Source organism: Emydura macquarii, unplaced genomic scaffold (assembly GCF_026122565.2).
Source record: "Emydura macquarii macquarii isolate MOO-44397 ecotype Brisbane River unplaced genomic scaffold, CSIRO-AGI_Emac_v2 contig_1119, whole genome shotgun sequence".
Taxonomy (NCBI): Eukaryota; Metazoa; Chordata; order Testudines; family Chelidae; genus Emydura; species Emydura macquarii.
The window spans coordinates 3,206,904-3,233,237 of NW_027131256.1; the positions used below are offsets into that span (position 1 = coordinate 3,206,904).

At 38.5% G+C, this 26,334-nt stretch overlaps 1 protein-coding gene across 3 annotated transcripts in view; it reads right to left on the reverse strand.

The window, feature by feature from the left end:
- Positions 1–26,334, reverse strand: part of STXBP5L (syntaxin binding protein 5L) — a 354,593-nt gene that overhangs the window by 174,423 nt on the left and 153,836 nt on the right. For all 3 annotated transcript variants that reach the window (XM_067546369.1, XM_067546370.1, XM_067546368.1), the window contains exon 5: positions 4,175–4,309. In XM_067546369.1, the coding sequence (XP_067402470.1) occupies positions 4,175–4,309 (135 nt within the window). The remainder of the gene's footprint in view (positions 1–4,174; positions 4,310–26,334) is intronic.

Consider the following 26,334-nt stretch of genomic DNA (forward strand, 5'->3'; position numbering starts at 1 on the left):
AGGAAAGGCCTTATTTATTTCCTCTTTGCCTACTTTTGTTGCCATATTGCTATCTTTGTCATGCAGTGAGGAAGGCTCTTCTTCAAAATCCAATTATCTATTTTTCTTTCCAAAAATAGAAGCACTTGAGATTTTTTTTCAGGGTTGCTATCAGATATATATTTTTTCCTGCATAAGGATGGTTTTCAGAGGTGATGGGAACAGATGTTCTTGGGGCCTTCTTGGACTACTGAGCCTAGGGGCCTGATTCTCCTCTTACTTATATTATTGTAAGTCAAAAGTATCTCAGTTGAAGTCATCAGAGTTACAACTCTGAAAATCCTGTGCAAGTGTGAAGAAAATTAGATTCTATGTGTTCTTACTTGGAACAAATCATATTCCCCCTCACCCCACCACAATAGAGACAATCTTATAAATTGTTTCTGCTCAAACAAATCTAGATATTGTCTATATAACAATATGAGGAGTTATCTCTGTGAATTAAGCAACCTATAATCTGCAAAATCAAACATTTTAATGCAAAATGATTACACGTATTATTTAGACTATATTTTAGGAAGATTTTGCTAAAAATTATCAAGACACCAAAAATAAGAAAACTTTTTAGATCTAACCTTCTTTACAGCATTCCCTCTGTGTGCACCATGGACTCACTCTCTGCCCTAAATGGATACTGTGCCATATGTATGTCCATATAACAATGACTGACTCGTCATTGTTGTTCTCTGTAATGTTTATTATATTATATTATGCAACCATTACTTAAGCTTTAAGTGCATTTTCACCATTAAACATAATTAAAATAAATATTAACCACATAAGGCTAGATTCACAAAGGGACTTAGTTACCTAACTGCCCTTTAAATCCCAGATTTAGGCACCACTGGCATTCACAAACTTAGTCGCCATCTAGCCCTTTAGGCATTGCCTAAATTTTTGCAATTGAAGTTCCCTATATCCCTATGCTTCTGCCTCTGGGCATGTGCACTGCTGCCTCACTCTAGGCACTCAGATGCCCAAGCCCCAGTGTGATCCACCAATTGGGGCAAGATAGATGCTTATCTCACATGCAGGGCCGTGCTGGTAGATGTGTTCAGAGGCCATCTAGCTCCACACAAAATAGCCCAGAGGAGAACCTCTCTTAAAACTTTAGTGCAGTGGTTAAGGGTACTCTCCTGGGATAGGAGACTCTCGATTCAAGTCCTCTCTCTGCTTGATAAGGTGAGAGTGCCTTAACCACTGAGCTATGGGATATTCTAAGGTGGGGAGCTTTAATGTCTCCACTTGAAGCTGTAGCACTTTTTTAAATTAAAGAGAGTCATTGGAGCAGGGGGACTGGACCGTGGTCTCCCACCTCTCAGGTGAGGGTTCTAATCACCAGGCTATAAGGTCTCTCTGGCCCAATGAATATTTAGAGATCATAATGCAAGAATTACTGTGGCCTGGTCTGAGTTCTTCAGGATGGGAGGCAATTTTCTGCTAATTGTAGATAGATGTGGAGTTTGGGCATCCACTGGCAACGAGGAGTTAAAAGAACTCCAAAGTTGCAGAATGATTTAAAAATCTCAGGGAAGGTATGTCTATAATCCATACCAATGTTTTAATTCTAGTATTAACAGACCTGGGGTTTTTTTTATTAGTTAACTCTGCCGGATTTGAAATACATGCACATGCATATCCTCCCATCAATGTATAAGAATAAGCTGATAAATTGACCCTGCCATTGCTATCTGGAATGTAATCATCTCACTCAGTTATAGTAAAATAACACACTTATTTTCACCACTGATTTCAGGGTCCTATTGCACTCTATATTTTACCAGTTTAGCATGTCTTTAAGCCATTATTTCAATATATTATTTTATTCCCTTACTCAACACAGTTCACCTGTCTCTCATTATCCCTTAAAGACTGAAAGTAGATTATCTATCCAAACTTCCTTCAGTCTAAAAAGTTTCTGTTTAATTTTCTTTCCCGTAAATTTTCAGACGGCTTCTCCATCTTTCAATTGCTAAGTGCATTTTGCTGTTTTTTCCCCCCAAAATAGCTCCTAATTGCTTTTACCTCTTTTTCTAAGGTTCCCAGAAATGTTGCTTACATTTCTGTTTATATATATTATTTCATGTTAGAAACATGAAGATATTTATCAGGCTAAGGCACTAGTATTATTACTGATCCTGCATTCCTTACTCAAGAAATCTGACTTCTCCTGTGGGCATTAATGTACAACATTAAGGGGTAGGCTGGGGTGGCCAAACTTACTGATGCCCCCTGAGACCTCCCCACCCTACTGGGCATAATCCAATAGCCTCACCACCCTGCTGCAGCACAGAAGCTCTAAGTTCCCCACCCCAGTCTGGTATGCTCTGTGTGTGTGTGCGCGTGCGTGCGTGCGTGCGAGAGAGAGAGAGAGTGTGTGTGTGTGTGTGTGTGTAGGGGGGGAGGAAGGCTACTAAAATGAAGAGAAATGGAAAACCTACCCTATGAGAGGGGACTCAAAAAGATTGGCTTGTTTAGCCTAACCAAATGAAGGCTGAGGGAAGGCATGATTGCTCTCTATAAATACATCAGAGAGATAATATAAATAACTCCTTTCCCTCACTGGTATTTAAGTGCCAGTGCTGACACAAGACCAAATGGATATAAACTCACCATCAACAAGTTTAGGCTTGAAATCAGAGGAGTTAAATTCTGGAACAGCCTTCTAAAAGGACCAGTTGGGACAAAAAACTTAAGTGGCTTCAAGACTGAGCTTGATAAATTTATGGAGGGGATGGTATGATGAGACTGCCCACAGCGGCATGTAGCCGATCTGTAATTTCTAGCAGCAAATATCCTCAACAGCCAGTGATGAGACACTAGATGGGGAGGGCTCTGAGTTACTTTGGAGAATTCTTTCCCAAGTATCTGGCTGCTGGGTCTTGCCGACATGCTCGTGGTCCAACTGATGGCCATATTTGGGGTTGGGAAGGAATTTCCCCTTAGGTCAGATTGGCAGAGATCCTTGGGGCTTTTTGCTTTCCTCTGCAGCATGGGGCACAGGTCACTTGCAGGTTTAAACTACTGTAAATGGTAGAGTCTCTGTAACTTGAAGTCTTCAAATTATGATTTGAGGACTTTAGCAATTTAGTGAGAGGTTAGGGCTCTATTACAGGAATGGGTGGGTGAGGTTCTGTGGCCTGCAATGTGCAAGAGTCAAACTAGATAGTCATGATGGTCCCTTCTAGCCTTAACGTCTATGAGAAAGGTGAGAAGTCTGCTCCATCCCATAGACTGTTCCCCTTGATATGCTGGCCCTGCTGCACAGGTAGGTATAGAAGGGAAGATAGGGCCAGGGAGCCATCCCCTCCACACCCATTTTTCGAATATCTGTTCCTTTTGGGGGAGCAGAAGCAAGCAGTTTCTGATATTCCACAGAGCATAATGTGTGCAAGGACTGCTATTGTGACTAGCCCTTACTCAGCCATTGAAGGGAGTGCAGCACGCTTTAGTACTGACTATGAATTTTTTGTTCTTCAGTCATACAGCATATAACCCAATAGGGTCCTGGTCCATAAAAAGGGCTCCTAGGCACTATGGTAATACAAATAATAAGTACTACTAATACTACTAATATATCTAAGTTAAAGACAAAATTCATGCAACACAGAGCAGTGGTTTTTAACCTGTGGTCTGCAGACCCCTGGGGGTCCACAGACTATATCTAAGATTTCCAAAGGGGTCTGCACCTCTATTCAAAATTTTTTAGGGGTCCATAAATGAAAAAAGGTTGAAAACTACTGATATAAAGGATATGGTGATCAAATTTTGCCAACCCATATGTCCAATGAAAAAGTTGGGTCCAGAGGATGTTCCCTGAGTAGGAGTGATCCATGACTTTTTGTATTTTATTTAATATTTCAAGCAAAAATATTTATTCTGTTAATGAGACAGGATCACAAACAAATACTTCTTTTTAAAATATGTAATGCAATCACTATAATATACCTAGACACTGAATTTCCTTGTGAAATTCTCTTGTGATGAAACAATCAGTACTGCACAAAAATGTTCCTTAAAATAGGAGACTACAAAATAATTATAGTGATTGGTTATAACCATGGAATTATCTCAGCAAAAAATCTGAAAACAACTGCCAGCAAGGTGAAATGATAAAAAAAAAGTCCACACTTACAGTTCTATTGCCTTGTTCCACATGATAACATATCCAGAAAGAATGAAGGACTCAACATTTACAATATGTGTATTTCCCCTCTCTGTTCCAACATAGAGCCATTTACTCTGGAAAGGTAGATGGCAGTAAGTAATCCTGTAAGAGAAAGAATATTCCACTTAAAATTGTGCCAACAATAATATTTCCAACAAGTTTTCTTTTGAAATAATTGTCCCTTTGGTTTTGCGAAGACCAGAGCAGCTTGGGCAAAGTTCCCAATATATGATCCATGGAAAGCTGGCACAGCTCATGGTGCTATCTCCTCCTTTGTTCCAGGTGATTCTATAAGTGTCCAAGCTCTTCATAGTGAAGAAGCTGGGAACAAGGTGAGAAGCCATTTTACCTACCTCTAACTGGGTCAGGAAAGAGGAATCATCTTAATGTGGTTAGTGCAGTCCTAAATAGGAGGGGATAGACACAAGATAATCTCTTTCTGAATATGTTGGCCACGCTATAAAAAGGTCTGAGAACCTTGGAGCTAGAGATTCTGATTTTCTTCTTTACAAAAAGGTATTTTTCAAGCTCAGTACACAGGAGTTAATGAGACATGAACATGTTTGATGTTTTATACAAAGGAAATGTAACATTACTACTCACACTAAGAAATGTTCCCTTTATTAATCAGTCTAGAGGATATGGAGTTGATAAAGAATTACCAAGTGCAGTCAAGCAGATATATGATTTATACTCTCACTCCCACATTCATATCATTATTATAGTATAACCCAGTGCTATGTTACTTAGGAAGAATCTCATGATGGTCTCTCATGATAAGATACAACAATATTCATAAAGATGATAAACAGATAGAGTCAATTTTTTTGACATTACAGTATTTACATTACATTACATTAAAAAGAAAATCCACATGAGATATGTAAACTAATTGCAACTCAAATCTAATTACATCTATACTGCCTACATAGGCTTAAATTCGATCTGATCCTACAGTATATTCTGAGGTTTGTCTTTATTAAAAGCATATATTTTGCATAGTATGTAATACTTTCTTACTTTATTATATCTGTCATTCATTTGATTCCGAAAGCAAATAGTTCCCGCTCTGAGATACAAGTTGGAGTTGATGGCTGAAGTAGAATTTTTAACCTGTTGTTTTTTTTAAAAATGATGACATACACTATTTGAGGATATACATATTTCAAGTTTATGTTTTTATGAAGTATCAATCTTTTTGCCCCTTTTTGCAATCTTTTTGTGATAGCTTCCTTCCAGCAATCTTACCTTGTCAAATATGGTAAGGTTATTTAAGTCTTTTGAGGCTAAGAGTATTCACAACCTCTTAAACTGAAGCAAGTGTTTCATTTGGAAACTAATTCCACTTATTTATCTGCAGTTATAGGGAACCCTAAGCAAGCCTTATTCTTTTTCATCCTGCAGACCCCGCACAGTACTTTGAATGACTCTGCAATTTTGAGATTATTTAATAATATGATCAAAACAATTTATGCAGAATGCACTCAAATGAATTATTTTTACTGCTTCCTTTGATATTGCTCCAAGTTTAAGACAGCTGAGTAATGCAATCCTGAAATCCTCAGTCAGGATATTCATCCCTGATCAGAGGGCAAGGTCTATGTGTCATTTCAGTCCTGTTTTGATGATTCAAGTGGGACACGTCCCTGTGCAGCGGGTCAGAACAAGGTCTAAGTTTTACCCTTAGAGATTCAATGATGTCAAAAGCAAAGATCCATTAACTTTGGTGGGAGTAGGAACAGGCCTTTAGGGACACATTTGCTGAGCATCTGCAAAGAAAAGTGCCCACCGCAGACATCTAATTACCCTGCTTGAGAATGAAATCAGGTAGTCTGACATCTAACAGGAGCATTTAAATCCATAATGACTTGTGGGTACAAAAAGGAAGACCACTTTTTAAAATCAGACCTTTGGTGTAATTTTAGAAAGTATGTACATGTACTTATACAATATATATATATATATGTTCACTTCTGTGTACCGTTTTGGCTTCATACAGTGGTACTGGATGCAATTCAAAAAGTAATTCAAAATTCAGGTAAGAGAAGTTAACATAATTTTTTTGTTTTATTGATTGAATGATTTATTAAGCAACCATCTTCACACAACTTCATGCATATACACAAAAATTTAAATTAACAGCTATATCACATCAACACAAATTCATACAATGTTACCTTAAAAAAAATCTTAACAACCAACCATCTCTGATCCCTATCAGATGACAAAATCCCTGCTAAACAGATGTGTCTTGGATTGAGGAAATGCTATAACTTGGAAATCACAGTCATTCACCAGTTGCCTGGTGCATCCGTATACTTGTGAGAGTTGAAGCTACAAACTGTTCTGGGGACTCTGACCTAGCACTATGGAAGCAAATCACTGCAAAAATGACCAACAAGGGTCCTTACTGAGTGTTCATGAGTATTAATCAGACATTAGACTGCTATGTTTGATAGATTTTCAAAGGCATCAGACTTCCTTTCTTCCTCTACATCAGTGGTTTTCAACCTGTGGTCTGGAGACTATGTCTAAGATTTCCAAAGGGGTCCACACTTCCATTAAAAATTTGTAGGGTTCCACAAATGAAAAAAGGTTGAAAACCATTGCTTTACATTAATAGTTTGCCAAGGGGAAGACATGCTGAACCACTATGGCACTGGTGCATTGGATCAGCAAAGAAGCAAAACAACCTGAGATAGAGCATCCTTCACACATTGGAACTGGAGCCCCAAAACGAACTCAAATATATAATATGAATGCATGGGTAGGCTCTACACAACAAAGTGCTTTCAACGTTATAATGAATTGCCCTGTCTAGTGCAACATAATTGCCTGAAGTGGAATTCCTTTTTTTGTTATAAAAATTAAATGAAAACTTACTTTATAGTATTATACTCAAAGTTCTGAGTGTTATGAAATATATTAACTTGAATTCAAGGCTTAAGCATTGGAAACAAACCTTAGTTTCATAATGAAAACATTTCATTTCAGCCAAACACTGTAGTTATTCAATGAGCTTGTAAAGGTATGTATAATGAATGGAGTTAGAAAATCTATATTAAATAACATTAAAGTAGAAGATATGATATTAATAGTGTTATAAGACAATGTAGAAGGGAACTTTTTTGCTTTCTGAATGTGTCTTGTTGACACAGCTTTCAAAGGTTTTAAAAAATTCAAAAAGTTGGTTTGTGTCTTATCTACACAGGATTCTTGGCCGGTATAGATAACAGGGCAATGCAAACCAGAGAAATGTGTGATTTACTAGCCAGATGTAGATCTGTCTAGTAAAACAGACTAGGGAGGATGAACACTAACTGATAGGAGCAAACTAACCAGTAATTAAAAGGCCACAATAAGCAAATAAGATAGAATAGACTGTTTTTTTCATCCAACCAACTCTTCAATAAAACACAATACATTCTTGTACATTGTGCTTCAGCTTGTGAAAGAAAGACATCCTCCTATTAATTATACCTCCTCCAGTCAAATGAAGATGTATTTTGATGCCTGTGCAAGCAATCAAGACCAACAGAGAAAAAATAGTGCTCATGATAATGAAAACAGGATCGTGTTGATTTTATGAAAACGTGAAACACTTTTGCCTATGACAATCTGCTTCATGAGTGAACTGGCAAAGAACTTGATCTTTTGAGGTGCTGAGAATCTGCTGAGCCTTGGCAATTCCCACTAACGTCAATGGGAACTGTAGGTGTTTAGCACATGCTCCACCTTCCCTGAATCAGGCTCAAAGCTTGTACAATAGCTGAAATGAGGTGTCATTCTCAATGGGCATTAGTAGGACAACAAAAACCCATGGATTAAATGTGGTATCTTGAAAGGAATTTCTATGCCTCTCAAATATATTCCAATGCAATATCTTCTACTAGTCTTCCAAGGCATCCAAAATTGAATAGGATGTTATAATGGAATAAAAACAAGAAATGTCATACAAATTACTGGTATCAGAAATACATTATGCTTTAATTTAATTATTGCTACCCAGAAAGACACATTTGCCTCTTACATTGGTTTTACACTACTTATGTTAGTGTAACTATCAACTCAAATGGAAATACTCCTGATTTACACCAGTCTGAGGAAAGAATTGAGCCCAGAGTATACAACCTTTTCTAACGTGTTTGCAAAACAGCTCAGATTTTTTCCATTTGTAACACTAAGTTGGAAGAAATTCCTGAAAGCATTGCCAGAATTCTACAAGCTACATAGATGAAACTACAACATAAGTTAAAAGAACACTATCAACAATTGCTTATGCCAAAATTTAAACCTGCTTTAAAGAGTGATATACTTTACTGAGGAATAACTTTGTAATTCTATGTATTTACAGAATTTTTCAAATAAATTCCTCCACTCTATCACTAAGAATTTTAACCAAAATGTCTATTGCTTATTTGTGAATGAAGTAGACATACCCATATTTGTAAATTTCTTAAAATACTAAAGTCTACTTTATATTTATATATAAATATAAGGCTGTTTGATTGCCTAAACTCATCTTTACATTAAAGGTAAATTTAGAAAAGACATGATTATTAAAGAAGGTTAGAAAATGGTAAGTGTTTTCTACCAAAAAACCCCACCCATATTGAAATGAAATTTTCATTATTTTAAAAAAATATTGCAGAATTTTTTGTGCAAATTTTCCTGTTTCTTCGTTGTTTTTGATTTTCTGTTTTTATTTAAAAAGCTGAACATTTTTAAAGGAAGCAAAAAATTTCCATGAACATTTTCACTTAGAGAATGTCAAAATGTCAGTGTCAAAACTCTTCCCATTTCATAATGTCACAGCTTCCCCACCTCCCATCCCAGGTCAATCACTTCAGCAGCCCTCATAATGAACACATATGACTGGAGCTGGGCAAAATTTTTCAGACACATTTTTTTTTTTTTTGCCAAAAATGCATATTTGGGTCTACTGAAACATTTTCTCAATTTGTGTGAAATTCATACATTGTTTTGGTAAAAAAAAATTCTGAACAAAAATTGAGATTTCATTTTGATATTTTCCAAATTAATCATTTTGATCTTCCTATTTGAAATGATTTGTGGGTTTGAATTTTATTAAAAAGCTTCAATAACTCAAATGAAATGTTTTGTTGACCCTCCATGATTTTTTTTTTCAGTTCACCAAAAAGGAAAAAAAAATCAAAACGTTTTTCTTTTTGTTGACCTGACATCTTTTTTTAAGTTTGGTCTGGCCAGTGAACCAAAGAATTATGTGTGGCCTATTGGATCAGTCCAACAATTTGACAAGCATCTGAATTGGACAGGGGAATAGAATCCTTGTGACCAACCTGTGTGTAGGGATGTCCGTGACAGATTCTGCTTTGTTTGCGGAACTATGCAAACCAGGTAGCATGGCAAATGCCCATTGCAGATGAGTCCATGCAACTGCTATTTTCCAATATGATATGCTCCTAAAGATGTTCAAAGATACTTATAAATTTCAGTGGCAAGCCAATCTTTCAGACCTTCTCCAGCACAGGCAGCAAACAGTTCCAGAGTGACTCCCTCAGACACCTTCTCTCCCATCATGCCAACACATACTGCAGGCATGTCCTGTTTTTATCTTCTGTTAACCCAGGAGAAAGTATATGGGTCATTTCCCAAAGCCTCACTTTAAGAGACCAGAACCAAGAAAAAAGTAATGATTTTCCTGTTAAAAAAAAAAAAAAAAAAAGAGCAGTATTTTCAAATTACATATCCAATATATGCTCCATGACTTACCTGCTGTGATTTGGTATTATTACGCATAATGCTAGTCAAAGAATTCCCTGAAAACAGGCCAGGTCTAGACTAGGAAAATAGGTCACATTTTAAAACATTTTAGCTTACTATGGTTAACTCTAGACTTCTCTTTTTTGGAGTCTTTTCCCCCTCAGCTCCATTTCCTTTTCTGAGGTATTTAAATGTCTGATGTCACTGCAGGCTTCAAAGAGAGAGTTGGGCCGACAAAGCAAAAGGCATAAGGAAAGGTCTGTGTCTCCTGCTTCAACTCCATTATCAAGTGTCTTATGAGGGGGCACTGCCACCAGCTAACATGTTTTTAAATACAACTTACCTGATCTATATTAAAGTCCTGTTTAAAATTGTGTTAATTAAAATATGTAAGCTATAATATTTTAAAAACACAACTGATTTTTCTAATCTATGCATGGTCACAGGTGTTCTCACACACATATGCACACAGGCAGGGAGCCCCAAAAGCTTGACCTTATTTTAAATACACCCATGCAAATTTCCTGTATGCTCAGGGCTTGGTTGAATAGGCACATATTGGTATATGTAAACTGACAACTTAAATACAGAAATGAGGCCTGGAAACCCAAGCGCAGTAAAATCTGACTAGTTTCAGACACCACTGAGAAGGGGGCAAACCCACAGGATGGTGGCAAGCTGAGGTGACAGATAATAGTACAGAAGAAGGAAGCCCAAATACACAGACTTATAATTTGACACTATAACTACCATAGCTGCATTGCTGGAATTGTATGCTTCTCTGACAGCATAAAACAGAAGTGCTGGGATTAAGCTGTAAAACAGCTAACTGGTGTGGGAGGTAGTGGTTTAACCAAACTTCTGCCTGGTTAGCTAGTCTGCCTTGATGTTCATCTCCCCTTTGATGTGCACTGCATGTAGATAGGAAATTTTGCACTGCTTCAGACTGCAGAACTTGATTTTCTTTCTGGAATAGACTAACAATGTTCTTCCTAGTTTATTTATGGAAACTCCAATGTGCTGTCATGGCCAGAATGAATGTGACTGTCACAGAAGGAACCGTTCCAGCTAGTGAAGGATTTCAATCCTGGGACATAACTGGAAATGAGACAAATTATTAAGCCAAATTGAGTCAGAAATTTGTATGGAATTTTTACCTTCTGTGCAGTCAGTGTGGACCTTTTGTATTTTAGATTAGTATTGTGACCTTTACTACCTCTGACACCACTAACTCTGAGGAAACTTTTGGGAGCCCTTGGGCACTTCTGAAAATGCTGTTTGGGAATCAATATCTGAGCCCATACCTTTGAACCACCCATTTGTAGTGCTTGACCCAATGGATATTCAAACAGCATAGGTGTGCTCAAAAAAACAGCTTTGAAATTCCCTTTGGTGCTCAACTCCAGCTTGAGCACCTAGATTGTGCCAAAATGGTTATTTGCAGCCACTCTACTCTGTCAGAGTTAGGAACAGAAGCCTGATCTCCTAAGTCCATGTCCAGTACATTAACTACATGACCAGACAGTGTGGGTACTGGGTTTAGAAGTGAATATAAGGCAGGGTCAGATGAAGACTTTTTTTTTCTTTTGATGCCATTCTGTTTTGCTGGTATAACAAGCTTTTGCTATTTGAGCTTCAATGAAGAGTTGATATTAATTTTTAAATTGTAGTGTCCATCTGAAGAGAAAATATGAAGAGAGTGAGAGATAGGTTGTTTGTAGAGCTAAGTGGCAGTGAGTGGGTAATGAGGAGGTTGTTATTGCCTGAGCAGTTCATTAAACGATAAATTAGCACTGAGTGGTTCCAGAGGGAATCCCAGCCAATCAATCTTATTTGGTGAGAAGTTTACAGCAGTGTGAAGCAAAAGGATGGTAATCAGAGACAGAAAACACTGGGAAGTATCAGAGACTCCTCTAAACATCCAGATTAGTATCCTTACACTGAAACATGTTAATGGCTGCCATCAACTGGCTCTTTGATCTACAGACAATCAGAGACTGAATTAAAGCCAAAGAATGTGCTTAAACACTTTCTTTCAGGCTCAATGGAAGAAGCAGTTAAGGCCCTGTGTGTAGTGATAGCTGGAAACAATAGGAGGCTACCACCCAAGACATATGGCAAAGCCAGAGTAGAACTAAACTGTGTGGTCTAAGGAGTTTCCCAGAGAGAGAGAGAGAGAGAGAGAGAGAGAGAGAGAGAGAGAGAGAGAGAGAGAGAGAGAGAGAGAGAGAGAGAGAGAGAGAGAGAGAGAGAGAGAGAGAGAGAGAGCGAGCGAGCGAGCCTGTGTTAGAGAAGAAAGCCAGGTGACAGTGAGAGAAGCAGTTGTGAATGTGACCCTGAAAGGGACCCACTCCTTGGGTACAGAACTGCCTGGAAAAGCAGGCTTGGGATTTCCGAGCAAGGAAATTGTGTCATTGTGCTTTTGTTATTGTGCATTCCTACTACACTAGGAAAAACAGAACTTTCTGTACATTCTTTGTTTGGATTGCACCATAGAAATACCTGACTCATATAATCAATTTCTCCTTTGAATGGAAACAAACCTGCAAGACTCTAAACGTTGCCAAACCACTTGGGCCAAAGGGACAATTCCACCTTGGTGCTAGCGTGCAATTAAGACAGACATAAACAAAGAGATGATTCCAGACAGTTTGCACTGTCTATGGCACAGAAAAGGAGATGTAACTGTAGTAAGCATTTGATTTATTCATCTCTGTTGGCCTGAGAGGTTTGGTAAAGGAAAATGTGGAGGAAGAAAGACAAGATTTCCAGGATGGTCAGAGTATTCTGCTCTGATGGAGGAGAAAAAGCATTGTTATAATAAGGTGCAGCTAATTTTCTGATAGCTGTAAGAGAAGCACTAAATTTCTTTAATCAAAATCAGAAGTACAGATGTTAAACCATGGCTCTATTCTGAAAAATAGCTATGTAAAATGGTACCTTCTTACTCCATAGATCTGCTCCCTAGGTGTATCTTTGTCAGACCTTCTGACTTTAGTGATTATATTTTTTAATGCCTTTTAACTCCTGCTAGTCCAACAGAACCCACATGTCACTGTGCATCATCCACACAGTTGTTTACCAAATTTCCATAAATTATACCTGTGCAAACCCATGGAAGGCTAATGATGGATGCACAGGTACATTGTGGGCCTAATTTGACCTGCAGGTCCTTTAATAGGGGGTAACGACATATGAGAAGAAAGGAATCCAGTATGACTCTGGCTGGCAGTTATGAAAACATCTTTTACTCTGTAAATGTAGTAAATTTGATCTGGAGTGACTAAAAGGCAGTGAATGTAGAATCTCTCATTTCTATTTATACAGAGGCTCATTTCAAGACTAGAACTTCATTTTAAAGCAGCATAAATGAATGATTATTTTCAGTAAAATGCAGAATATTGATCCACTGGATATTTACATATTTCAAGTAGGGATTTATACCAGCTGTTCATGTCTGTGTTCAGAAAAACAGGCTGGCAGGAGAGACAGTTGTGCAATATTCTCCATAACAAAGCAAATTTTAGTTTCCAAGTCTTACCATTTTTGAGATACAAGGTGATGAAAATATTTCAAAATTTTCCAAAACAGTTGTCAAATTCCTGTATCTCAGAACTGGCAGAACCAATTCATATCAAATATGAATTAAAACAAAAATCTCCTGTCCCTCCAACCATAGAATCAGAAAGAACAATTGCTGAATTGCTAAATTTCCAGTTAATAATGAAAGGTGTTTACTATAACCTTAAATACAAAATGGTTTGCATCTGTCCACGATAAATTTACAGTCAATAACTACAGGACCAGAAGAACAAATTAAGGTTAAGTAGCAACAATAAGTATGCCAGGATTTGGAATGGAATTAAGAAAGGATTCTACATCTTGAAAGTTTATTTGTTTTTTTAGGTACTTTTTTGCACTGATCTGCAAACTTAGATTACTACACCTGTAACTTAATATTTCTTCAAACAAATATGGAAAAAAAAGATGTATGAATCAGAGCTACTAATAAATTGGCAGACTACAAATTAACAGAACTTGCTCTAGAGACTGGCCATTTTGCGTTAGCTTTGTGAGTAGGAATACAGTGTGATTTGACTTTCATTTAAATTGTGAAAAAAACATGTTTTACATGATTAATGTAATATTTTCCTCTTACACTGTGAGTGAACACTGATTTTTTATTAAAGTTAATTGCTTTTCTTTTGACTTTGTTTTTGAGTGCTTATATCTGAGGGTGGAAGAACTTCAGCAGAGTTGTATACAGGCTATTGCAATACCTAATTAACACTGCTGAGAAGATAACAAAAGCCCTGTCGTGCAGCACAGCCAAGAAGAAAACATTGGGACAACTGACCAAAGAACGTAGGGTTAAAGACAATAGGGTTCTGAAGACATTTTTTTCTGAAACTTTAGCATTCTTCAGAATTTTCATACTGAGGATTAAGCAGAATACTCAAAATTACCCTTTTATTGTGTGAAGTCTAGAGGTAAAGGTTATATCAGGCTATTGCTGGGTGAAAAATGTGTAATGAACAATTTATTCTTTGAATTTAGCTCTATTTTTCTGTCATGAATCATCCATGAATTGAGAGTGGTTTTTAGGAATTTGCTCATTGTTTATATTTGTTCAATGAATCAGCTATGCAAATAAATTTAGCCTATTAATTGTTCATGAACTGTCACTGCAAATATTTACTATTTGCACTGTGAAAATGGTCACCTAAGCAATATGGTATTATTTCTGTTTCCTAAGTGAATTACATAAGGAAGCAGCTTAAAGAGAAAGAGAGAGAAACCCATTCCATCCACATAAAGACTAAGCATTCAGCTCCTTGGGGGTAGAATGTAGGAGCTGTTGTCAGAGACAACCTGTGCCTGTCACAGTTGTGGGGGGGAGCAGAATGAGGGCAGCCAGCTTCAGCAGTGTTACTGAGCATACTCAGTACAAGCCAAGCAGCAAATATAGAAGGGAGGGGGCAAGTGATTCCCCGCTCTCCCCCCCACATCACCTCTGCCCATGGGGGTGGTAACACCCACTGTTCCAGGCCAGTGCCCGGGTGAGAAACTGCTTCACATCTATTTGCTAGAGTCCCATACCTTGTACAGTACCTCACATTATTGCATATACTTGATAAATTCATGAACTGATTCCCTTTGTTTCCATTTTATGCCATTGGAACACCAATCATTCACCAGTCATTAACAGCACAGATATATTCAGTGCTATCCAATTAACAGAATGGACCAGAATGGACTATTGTGATCATCTACTCTGACCTCCTGTATAACACAGGCCACAGGACTTCCTTGAATTAATTCCTGTGCACTACAGTATATTTTTTAGAAAACCATCAAACCTTGATTTCAAAATCGCTAGTGATGGAGAATCCACTACAACCCTAGTAAATTGTTCCAAATATTAATTACCCTCACTGTTAAAGATGTATGCCTTATTTTGAATCTCAGTTTATCTACCTTTAACTTCCAGCCATTGGATTGTAATATACTTTTGTCTGCTACATTGCAAAGAGTACATTCATGTACCCTTGTCTGTCTCATTGTATTAACTGCATTGGTGCTAGGTCTTTGGCCAGGGATTTGCAGGAAAACTCACTTCCTGCTGTATAGTCATTCTCTATACACAACCATATATTTCATAAATCTTCCAAATACATTTATTGAATTTACACTTATTTTCTTGTGTTACATTTCAACACACCTACTGACATTCACTCTCAAATAAGTAGTTGCACATGTGTGTTCAGTTCCCATTGTAAATCTATCTGTGCATGTTGTTCTATTAATTTCCTCTGTGCAGGACCTCAAATGAGGGAGGACTGGTTTGAACTGTCTCATGTGTGTCCAATGGCATAAAGTTTTTCTTCAATTTCCACCAGTGCAAAAGTGTAGCCAGGATTAGAGCAGTCAGAAAAAATTCAGTGAAAGTTTTTTGTTGGAATTTCTCAATTTGTCAAAATTGAAGCACTCTGCAGACACTATTCAGTTTCAACAAAGTTCCTCCAGAAACCAGAGAGAGATTTCCAGTGGGGTCCTGGGGCAAGCCATAAGGTAGAACCATCCTGCAGCCTGGACTCTGGAAGCCCTGTGGCTGCAGCCCCAGAACAGTCCACCTGGTGGACTGCCAGAAAATGGAAATCTACTCATACATTCATAGACTTTAAGGTCAGAAGAGACCAATATGATCATCTAGTCTGACCTCCTGCACAATGCCCTCCTGAACCTCACTCACCCTCTCTCGTAATAGATGCCTAACCTATGACTGAGTTTAAAGTTTAAAGTTCATGGTTTAAAGTTTTCAAGGTACAGAAAATCCACCAGTAAGTGACCCATGCCCCATGCTACAGAGGAAGGCATCTTGATGTCTCTGGTTGGTTGCTGGGAAACTTGAGCTTCCAGGGTCCTTGGTTCTGGGGCAGTCCACCATGTGAACTGCTCCACGGCTTGGGACCCCAAGGTTTCCAGGGTCTGTGGCTCCAGGACAGCCTGTTAAGCAGACTGCTCCAGACCTGAATTTATAAATTGTTGGGTTTTGTTCAAAATTAGAGAGAAACCAAATTTCAAAATAGAAAAATCTTCCACAAAATGGAATATGTTGCTCCACCCAGCTCTAGTCAGGCTCCATACAGTGTGGGGAAGAGTATCTTTCAGCGGTTCTCGCAAGAGCCATTTGGAACTTGTTGTTATGTGATGCAGATGCTCATGCTAAGCAATGCTGATCAATTAGAACTCACTCAAGACATTGAATGAAGCAGACCACTATCAGACTCCTTTGCTCTGAGTGGTCACTGAACACCACATACAGAAGAGCTATCAGAACAAGCAACATGCCAAGAGATATTGCTTGTTTATGAATTTCTGTAGATAAACTAGCCCTCTGAAAATGATTAGACTGTAGGAACTGATTTTTTCCAGGCACACCAAACACTAATATTACAAATATGAACCTTCTCACCAGACCCAGCATCATTCATTTTGCTAACGTGGAGGTTGTGTATTGTATTGAAGAAGAAACCATTCTATCTGCACCAAATAATGTATTTTCTCAGTCAGTCACTCTTCCTGCAAGTCATTTCACCTTACATCAAAACTTCCATCTTTTTATTTATTTTGGCCATAGAATTCTCTTGCAAATTACTGTAAGTCTAAAGTCTGGGACTTAAAACCCTTGAAATCCTCTAACATTGATTCAGAAAAATAATTTTGAAGTATAATGGACATTTTGAAAGAGCTGACATTTTCACATTGGGCTAAGGTTTTTGTTTTAAAGACTTCTTAAAGAATCATGGATTTATTTGGGGACACTTTCAAGACGGGACTACCAACCACACAGTCCAGAAAGGTAGAGAGCCAAAGAAAACAAACATAAAAAGATAGCCATTACCAAAGAATCACAGATGTGGTCTGAAGCAATTCACGAATGTTCCTAAATCCTATGTATATATCTTCTCTGAATAACACATAGTTCTGATATGTAGAAGTTAGCATTAGCTTACTGATGAGAAGTATACATTTTATCTGCAAAAAAAGATGATTGGAACTGAGATACCTAGAGAATGGTCACCTTAACTATAAGATGAAATATACACAAATAAAATGAGATACACTGAATACTTCTAAAAAAAGACTTCAGAAACTTAGCATAAGTATCCCATAACATTTGTATATTTATTGTCTAAAAACAAAAGTCTGCATGTAAGATGTACAGTAAAACAGAATTCTGACACAGAATTCTATTTTCAATCCAAACATATCCTAGGCATCACCCAGTACTCTTTCAAACATTTATGGAAGACTGGTATGTAATTAAAGTATTTGTATTAAAGAAATAGTATTCTTTGGAAAAAATGTTGAGAGAAAGTATAAATATTTTGTTTTACTATGCTTGCAATTGCATTTTAGGAAAAATAGGCCAGATTTCTTAAAACCTTGCTGCTGAAGATTATGAATATTGGTTTGTGCTGACTAAGAAATAATTTATGTTGCTGCCCTCCTGTAATTTATTTAGTCTTGTCAACTGGCTGGATGCCCAGTGCTGCTTTCAAAGCTTATCAGATGTAAATGCGTCTTGTACTATGCTCTTTACCTGACATGCTGTACCTAAAAATAGTACAAAAAGGTGAACGAGGGATCTGAAAAGCCGTTTAAAAGTATTATTTTGTTAGACTTTGAACATTGGGTTAGACTTCATGTGAAAACGTAAGAGGCGTGAAAAGAATGTCCTAAAAATCATATCATCTGTTGCAAGATTTGGTACCAAGATTTTCAAAAATGATAAATATTTTTGGGTATCCACCTGGGAACAACTTTAAAGGGTCCTGATTTTCAAAAAGTGCTGATTCCCCATCCATTCTGAAGAAAACTTACAAACCATGAAATATTTTAACTAAAAAGAATGCATTCATCTACATATTCTCAATATCCCCTTTATAGATATTTGTATTTGCACAAGAACAGGCTTCATTTTAAGCCAGTTGCTCCTTCTGCTAATTTCTACTCACGATTCTTTATTTGTGACATGCATCTGTTGCACTGGAAATTATATTGATATCACAAATTTGGCACTCTAAAGTCTCTGTGAGATGTAATAAGAAGGTTAAATAGGTACAGATGGAACAAGCCATTGTTTAAACAAAAACAAGGAGTAAATTGATGTATCTATTCTGCCCTAAAAAATTATTTGTATTTATAAAAGTAATACCATCTCCTGGAACACTTTAAAAAACCTTTCTATTTGTAAGTAATTTTGTGCATCTACATATGAACATACAATTTGTCATACCGGGTTGGACTGGTGCATCCAGTCTGCTGGCTTACCTCTTGAAGGGGCAATAGCTGATGCTTCAGAGGAAGGCAAACACCTGTATTTGCAATGTTTTCAGTCCCCCATTTTTTCCCTAAAAGGGATCTTTGAGGAAAACGGGCCAGGCCTTTCTTCAGAGGTTCTTGTGGGACTGCCAGGCAGATAAAATTATTCCATGATTCCACAGCCTAAAGGTCAGTGCCTAAGGATTTATGGTCCTGTTTTAACTTGTGTTACTTCAAATTAGCTAACAGATTGCAAGCTAACATGATGGTAAATGGTAGTCCAGCCACTCCTCAAATGTTTGTTCTAGGACACAAATGCTGGTGGTTTACCCCACAAGGAACATTAAGGGAGTGAATAGACTAGCATTTACAATTGTGTTAGTTAATGCAAGTTAATTTGCAATCAATTATTTCAAATTAAAACAGGACTACAGATTACAGTCTAGACAAACGGTCAAAGAGAGTGTGAAGTAGAAAATACATGGGGAGTCAGAGTAAATCCATAAGCTTGGAGACTACCAAGCAATGTCTTCATTGAAAAAATATCTTATTTTATTTAGTATTTGGAAAAACACAAGGTTAAGATATACTCTTTTCAAGGCCATCCAGACTATAAAATATGCAGCAACCCCCTCATCTTCCATTTCTTTTAATTCAGCTATGACAGTTCTTCATTCTTCCACCTGTTCATGATGTAGCTCCACAAACAATAGTATGCTCAATTGCAGATAGCACCCAATTTTCCATATGTTAAAAAATATGACCACACAAGTCCTACCCTGAAATAATGCCACTGGGATCCCAGATTAGCAATCCAACATCATTGCTATGTGGCACTACTGGAGAACCAAAAGGCCAGCACTCAGAAGAGATGGTTGTTCTCCTATTCCCCACACTCCATAAAGATAACTTGCAAAAGCAGCAGATACCAATAACTTATTTCACTTCCAGTTCCACAGGAAATTACTTTCCTTCCTCCTGGACAAAGTAGCTACTATGATGCACGCATTTTTTGCCTGAGTTTATTTGGATTGTGATCTCTTGAGGGCAGTGACTGTCTTTGTTGTAAGTGGATACTTACAGTGCTTAGTACAATTATGCCCTGATTGGGGCCTCTAGGAACAATCACAATACAAATAACAAATCACCACCACCAATGGGCTGAACTATTATAAACACTGCATCTAGGATGAATGATTGAGACAACATGGAACTCCACGAGAGCACAGCATCCCATTTCCCTAACAGGAAAAGCTTCAGAGAAAGCATCATACCTTCCATTGATTTCCAATTTGCCTCTGATGCCAATTCAAGGTCCTGAGACAATGCAGCTGAGAGCAAATGTCCCGGGTCAATCTTTCAAGAGCCAGTGACAAGGCAATCACCATCAAAGATGCATGACTGTGGAGTGATCTAACAGAGGAGATAAGACTGAGCTGGACTATAATCAGAGCATGCTTCAAAATTCACCTTTTTACAACGGCCTCTCTGTTAACAATCGAAGATAAAGAGGAAAAACAACAGCAGTAACAAAAACCAGAACATGCCAGGAGGTAAAAGTTGCTGACCTGGGAGCGGTAAAGAGCAGAGTCTACCACTGAGGACATATAGGCTTTTGTATGCAAATTTTAGTTACTGTATGTGGTGCTTACTTACTACAGTGATGCACACCACAGAAATACATAGATTATATTCTATCTTTCCAGGTTCTTTTACCTCACTCATTATAGCATTTAGATTTAGAATTAGACTGAGAATTTCACTGAGGATAAGTAAGAGAGAAAGAGGGAGAGGAAACCTCCCTATTGGGATCCAAGGAGCCATATAAAAATGATAGGCATATATGACATGAAAAAAATCAGTTGTTAGATGAAATGTTAGTTATGTGACCAATTTACTATCCTGGGGCAAAACGGATCCATTATCTGGCTCCATTTGTCAGTTCCCTTGCAAACTTTCCACTGACATCACCAATAGCATAGGCAGCTGATAGATATAATAGTCCTACCATGGGCACCTGATCTTTACTTTCACCAGGAGATGGTCATCAACCAGTACCATCAATGCAGTTACAGTGCCAGAAGCAGGTCTGAAAGCCATAATGGCAATAGACAAGGAGGTCAATAATCTTATGTGATTTGAATATTGTACTTATAAGCTGCTCAAGATGGGGGATCAATTTAGATTTTGCTGAGTGAACCACTTAAAGTCAATGGTCAAAATCAACTTTAGTTTAAGAACTTATAAGAATGATGAATTTAGCCAAAGGACTGAAAGATAATAGGAACAGGCAAAGAGACAGGGTAGGTTGCTGCTTTTCTCTTGGGGGGGAGAGAGAAAAGGGTTACAGGATTTTTCTCTATCTATTGGCTTTTTAAGTAGCTATTATAAACCATTGTGACACTGATGGACAATGAAGAGAAAAAGAAATAGCTATTCCACTTTTTCACAGAATTAAAATGAGGCTGAAAACCAAAAGCAGCAGAAGATTGGGCTGGAAATCCCAGAAGAGAAGGAAAGTTTCTTGAAATATTTCTTGCATCATCCTGGTTGTGGCTGTATCAAAGAGATTAGGCGAAGAAGTTTTTCATCCCACTTTAGAAAGTGCTGAACTGCATTTTCCTTTTATTGTTAGCAAATATTTTCTAGCCTCAAAAGTTAAGTTTGAATTGAGTTCAAAGATGAGCGTTTCAGGTTTGTCTTTATCTGAATGATTTTGCCCTTCTCTAATTGTTATACCGCTGGAAAAGTAGACTAAAGATGCAAATGTCTTTTTTTCTAAAAAAGGTTGCTGCAGCTATGGTACCTAAAGGGTCTGTCATGAATTCCTAACGTATTGAATTCAAGTCCTGTTGATACCACTACTGAGCATACAATTTTTAAATGACCTTTTTGGCTGTAGGCTGAGTAGAATATTGAAACTGACGTAAGGTCAAAAGTACGGCTTTTTATTTTAATAGCTTCCATCAATTAATATCATGCAGATTTATTAGAGACCAGCTGTTATACATTTGCCTTGTTTCAGCAGACAAGGACTTTGTTATTAATCTTTCTTGTTTTCTTGCAATCTGTATTCTTTTCTCTTCTTGCCCATGGACTGCATAATGAGGTAATCTCAATACTATTTCTGATTTATTGGCTTGATGCCCACAGTTTAATATGACAGAAAGAAAAATTGCCCCAAATCACTGGATCTGATTCCATTTAGAGCTGCCATGTACTTGAATAGCATAGGGATAGTGTAAAAATAATTTTAGCTTTAAAGAACAAAATGACTTAATATAAAGGATGTGTTGCTTATTTTTCAGTGTTTAGTAATATAGTTTATCAAATTATAATTTGCAACATTAATGGATGTTGCAGAAGGGATCAAAGTAGAGGTTCTGGCAGTGCTTAATTTGTAATGAAAGAGGTGCCAGGGCTCAAGCAATTAGGTGCTGGGGCCCAAGCAATTTTTTTACTTTTACAACTGAAGCAGCAAGCCCAGAGGTGCTGGGACTATGAACTGCCAAGCCTAGAGGTGCCAGGGCTCAACCTTGGCAAACCGTGGCACAAATGTTTAATATGTTGGACAAATCATTTCAAAATGTATCATTGAATTAGAACAGCAGACCTGTTGTTTGTAATTGCTAAGGGCACTGCTGAGCCTCCCGGGGAAGTGCCTGCATACAACGTACAATCTTTGCTCCACTCAGATCTGGCCACCCCCGTCCAAGCTGGCACCAGGCTGCAGGACTGGAGTGGGAGGGGCGGGCACTGTGTAGCGGGTAACTATGGGGGGGTGGAGCCAAGCTTGCATTTGCGCCCCCCCTACATCTTATACCCCCCCCCCCCATCAGCAGCTGGGGGGACTCCTTCTGCCCTGCGGGAGGAGTGCATGAGGCTGGAGGGACTCCTCCTGCCCTGTGGGTGGAGCATGTGAGGAAGCACAAATGCAGGCTTGGCCCCTGGGCACTGGAGATCCACGATAGGCCACTGATGGTTTGGGTTTTTTTGAGAGAAAACCTGAAGCCTTGAAATATCAACAAGAGTTGATCCCAGAGACTGGCAATTACAGGTGGCCAGAGGATGACAATTCCATTTCACAATAACTGTCAAGATTTCAAAATTTGTTTTTATTTTGCACTGGAATGAAAGCAAAATCTTTCAAACATTTGCATAAAATGAAATTATGAGAAAATGTCTGTTTTCTGATCATAAAGGTGAGGTTTTGAATTCCTTTTTCTCTCTGTGGGACTGACTGAAAAGAATCCATCCTAGACTTCAGAAATCTTCCCAACAAAATCTTTGTCAAAATCGATACACCTCTATGAAACATTTTGGCTTTGGCAAAACACCACATTTTGACCAAAAAAAATGTAATTAAAAATGTTCTGACCAGCTCTACCGGCAATGTCAACACAAATGCCCCTCAGACATTTGGTATCTTTGTGAATCACACAAAAGTGCAAAGTTTATCCGTTTCAGAAACTCTTATCCTTTCCTGAGCAATAGGCATGGTTTCAAAAGTTATAGTGCCTGAAGCAGCTCCCAAATTGCAAAAAGCACCTTTGTCAAATAACATTGTCCCATACTGTATGAGGGAACCTAGCTAAGGATGTCTAAGAACAATTGATTTAAAAACTCAGGAAAAATGACTATTTAGCAATTCACCTGGATTAACCAACAGATGTCTCTAAGGTTACACACCTTAAGGTTACACAGTTTTGAATTTCTGTGAGGTATATTTTTGATAATTCTGTTGAAGACAACTTTTCTTTTTGTAAGACGGTGCCAGGACATACAACAGGAAAATGCTTATTTGAGACATAATGGGAAACAGCAAAATAAATCCAGATTGAAGTGTTGGCTATATTGAGCCATTAAATAAATAAATACTGCATCACTGCACTGCCATTAGGGCAGCTCCACTGGTGGGAACCTTCAGTGTAGACAAGACACTGGCCACTGACTGTTTTCATCTCTTGATCTTATTAGAGCCATGTCTACACTACAAACTTTGACTGATGCAAATTATGACAGCATAAAGCCACCACAGTTAATAAATCGCTTGTGCACATAAATACTTGACTCCTTGCATCAAGATTGCACATACTCACCAGGATTGCTTGTCCCAATGCACAGTGTGGTGCAGCATGGGTAGGTATGCAACTTGCCACCTTCCAGCACACTGTCTTTTGGGAAGTTTTGGCAACACATAGTAGAGCAGAAATTATTTGCACAGGGGTGATTGGGAGCTAGGGGTCAACTTCCCAGCATGCAACATTCATATTTTTAAAAATCCCACAAATCCATGGGGCCCTTCTCACTATCTACCATATCTGACAGAACCATGGAACCTGCACAGCTCTGTACTGTTGTTATGAACGTTGCAAGCACAGGATGCATGATCCTCTGCTATTTGCATAGCCACAAGAAGACCCAAGTCAGCAGGGAACATGCAATCTCTTGGAGGACAGACTGCTGTGGGACATAGTGAAAACCAATTCAAGGTTGTTGCTGGCATTGACGGAGCAGCTGCAGATTACAGAAAGCCTGAGAAAAGAGCATCGATTGGTGGGATCTCACCCTAATGCAGCTGTGGGAGGATGAGCAGTCACTGCAGAACTTTCGGATATGCAAGGCCACATTCTGGGATCTGTGCACCAAGCTCACCCCAGCTCTCCAGCACAGGGACACCACAATGAGAGCTGCATTGACAGTGGAGAAGCAAGTGGAGATCACACTGTGGAAACTTGCAATGGAAATGGACAATCATTTTGGGGTTGGAAAATCCACTGTGTGCATCATTTTCATGCAAGTGTGCAAGGCCATTAATCGTCTCCTGCTACGCAGGACTATGATTCTTGGCAATGTGCAGGACATAGTGGATGGATTTGCAGCAATGGGGTTCTCAAAGAGTGGTGGGGCGATAGATGGCACTCATATCCCTATTTTGGCACCAGTTCACCTTGCCTTAGAGTACACCAGAAACAAAAATACATGCAACAGAAAGAACTAGTATTCTATGATTATGCAAGCATTGGTGGATCACTGAAGATGCTTCACCGACATCAGTGTTGGCTGGTCAGGGAACATTCATGGTGCATGCATCTTTAAGAACACAGGACTGTCCAGAAAGCTAGAAGCAGGGACTTTCATTCTAGACCAGTGGATTATCATTGGCGATGTTGCAATACTAATAGTGATCCTGGGGCACTCAGCCTATCCCTTGATCCTTTGGCTCATGAAGATGACACCTCAATAACATCAAGGAAAGATTCAACTACTGGCTCAGCAGGTAAAAAATGACAGTTGAATGTGCTTTTGGTAGATTGACGGGATGCTGGCATTGTCTACTCACGAGATCGGATATCAGTGAAAAAGACATCCCAATGGTTATAGCTGCCTTCTGTGTCCTGCATAATATCTCTGAAGCAAAGAGGGAAAAGTTGCCACCAGAGTGGAGGGCAGAGATGGAGACATTGTCTGCTGAGTTTGAACAGCCTAACACAAGAGCTATTAGAAGAATTCAATGTGGAGCTATATGTTTCAGGGAGACGTTGAAAGGGCATTTTAACAGTGTGCCACCATGATGCACTGTGATGGATCATGCTCTACCTGGCCCTGCAGTTTTGGGGTCTCTTAGGAATTGTGTAGTTCTTGGTATACATCTATGAATATAACAAACTGTCATTGCACCTATTTTTTTGTGTTTGCCGTACATTTATGATATACACTGTGTTGTCACTGATCCTATGAGTTGTGTCACAGTACATTAACAACTAAGTGGGTGTTTTCGGTACTGCTAGGCACTCCACAGTAAATGTTGAACTAATAAAGATAAATTATTTTCCAAAAAATAGAATCGTATTGAGTAGCAAAACCACTGCAAACAAATCTGTGCAAGTTAAAAGCAAATACATTAAACAATTAATAAATTGAACAGCACTTAACAGGGGAAAAGAACATTCATGTCCAGGTTGGCTCTACATAAGGCAACTGTGGCTCTCCCAGGTCAGCGTATGTGAAGCTTTGGTTGTCCTTACTATCCCATGGTGTAGAATGGTAGGGGTAGGAATGCGGCCCTTGATGTCATGTGGAATGTTGAGAGGGGTGAAGAGAGATGCAAAATGGAGTTCTTCATGGACTATAAAGAGATGAGTCTGTGATTGTTGAACCTTTAATTCCACAAGAGTCTGCAGCATCTGTGTTTGCTGCTGGAGAAACCCCATTATGTCCAGCTACATCTCTCTCTTCCTCTTTTTCCTGCTGGGACTCCTGGGTCTCTCTCCTGTCCATTCTAACCTTCACCATACAGTCTGAAATATTCATCCTCTGCTCATAGTCCAATGCAGCACTGGCTTGCAGGATCTGGCTGAACATGTCATCCTGCATCCTCTTCTTTCTCCTGCTTATCTGGCTCAGGTATTCCACATGTGGAGGGGAAGCCCTCAAGGCTGCAATGGCAGCAGCTACAGGAAAACCTATGTACCATTATCAGTACAGTCACAATGGACAGCAAAAATTAAGATTCAGAGCTCCCTTCCCTTGCTTCCCTGAAGTTTTAAACA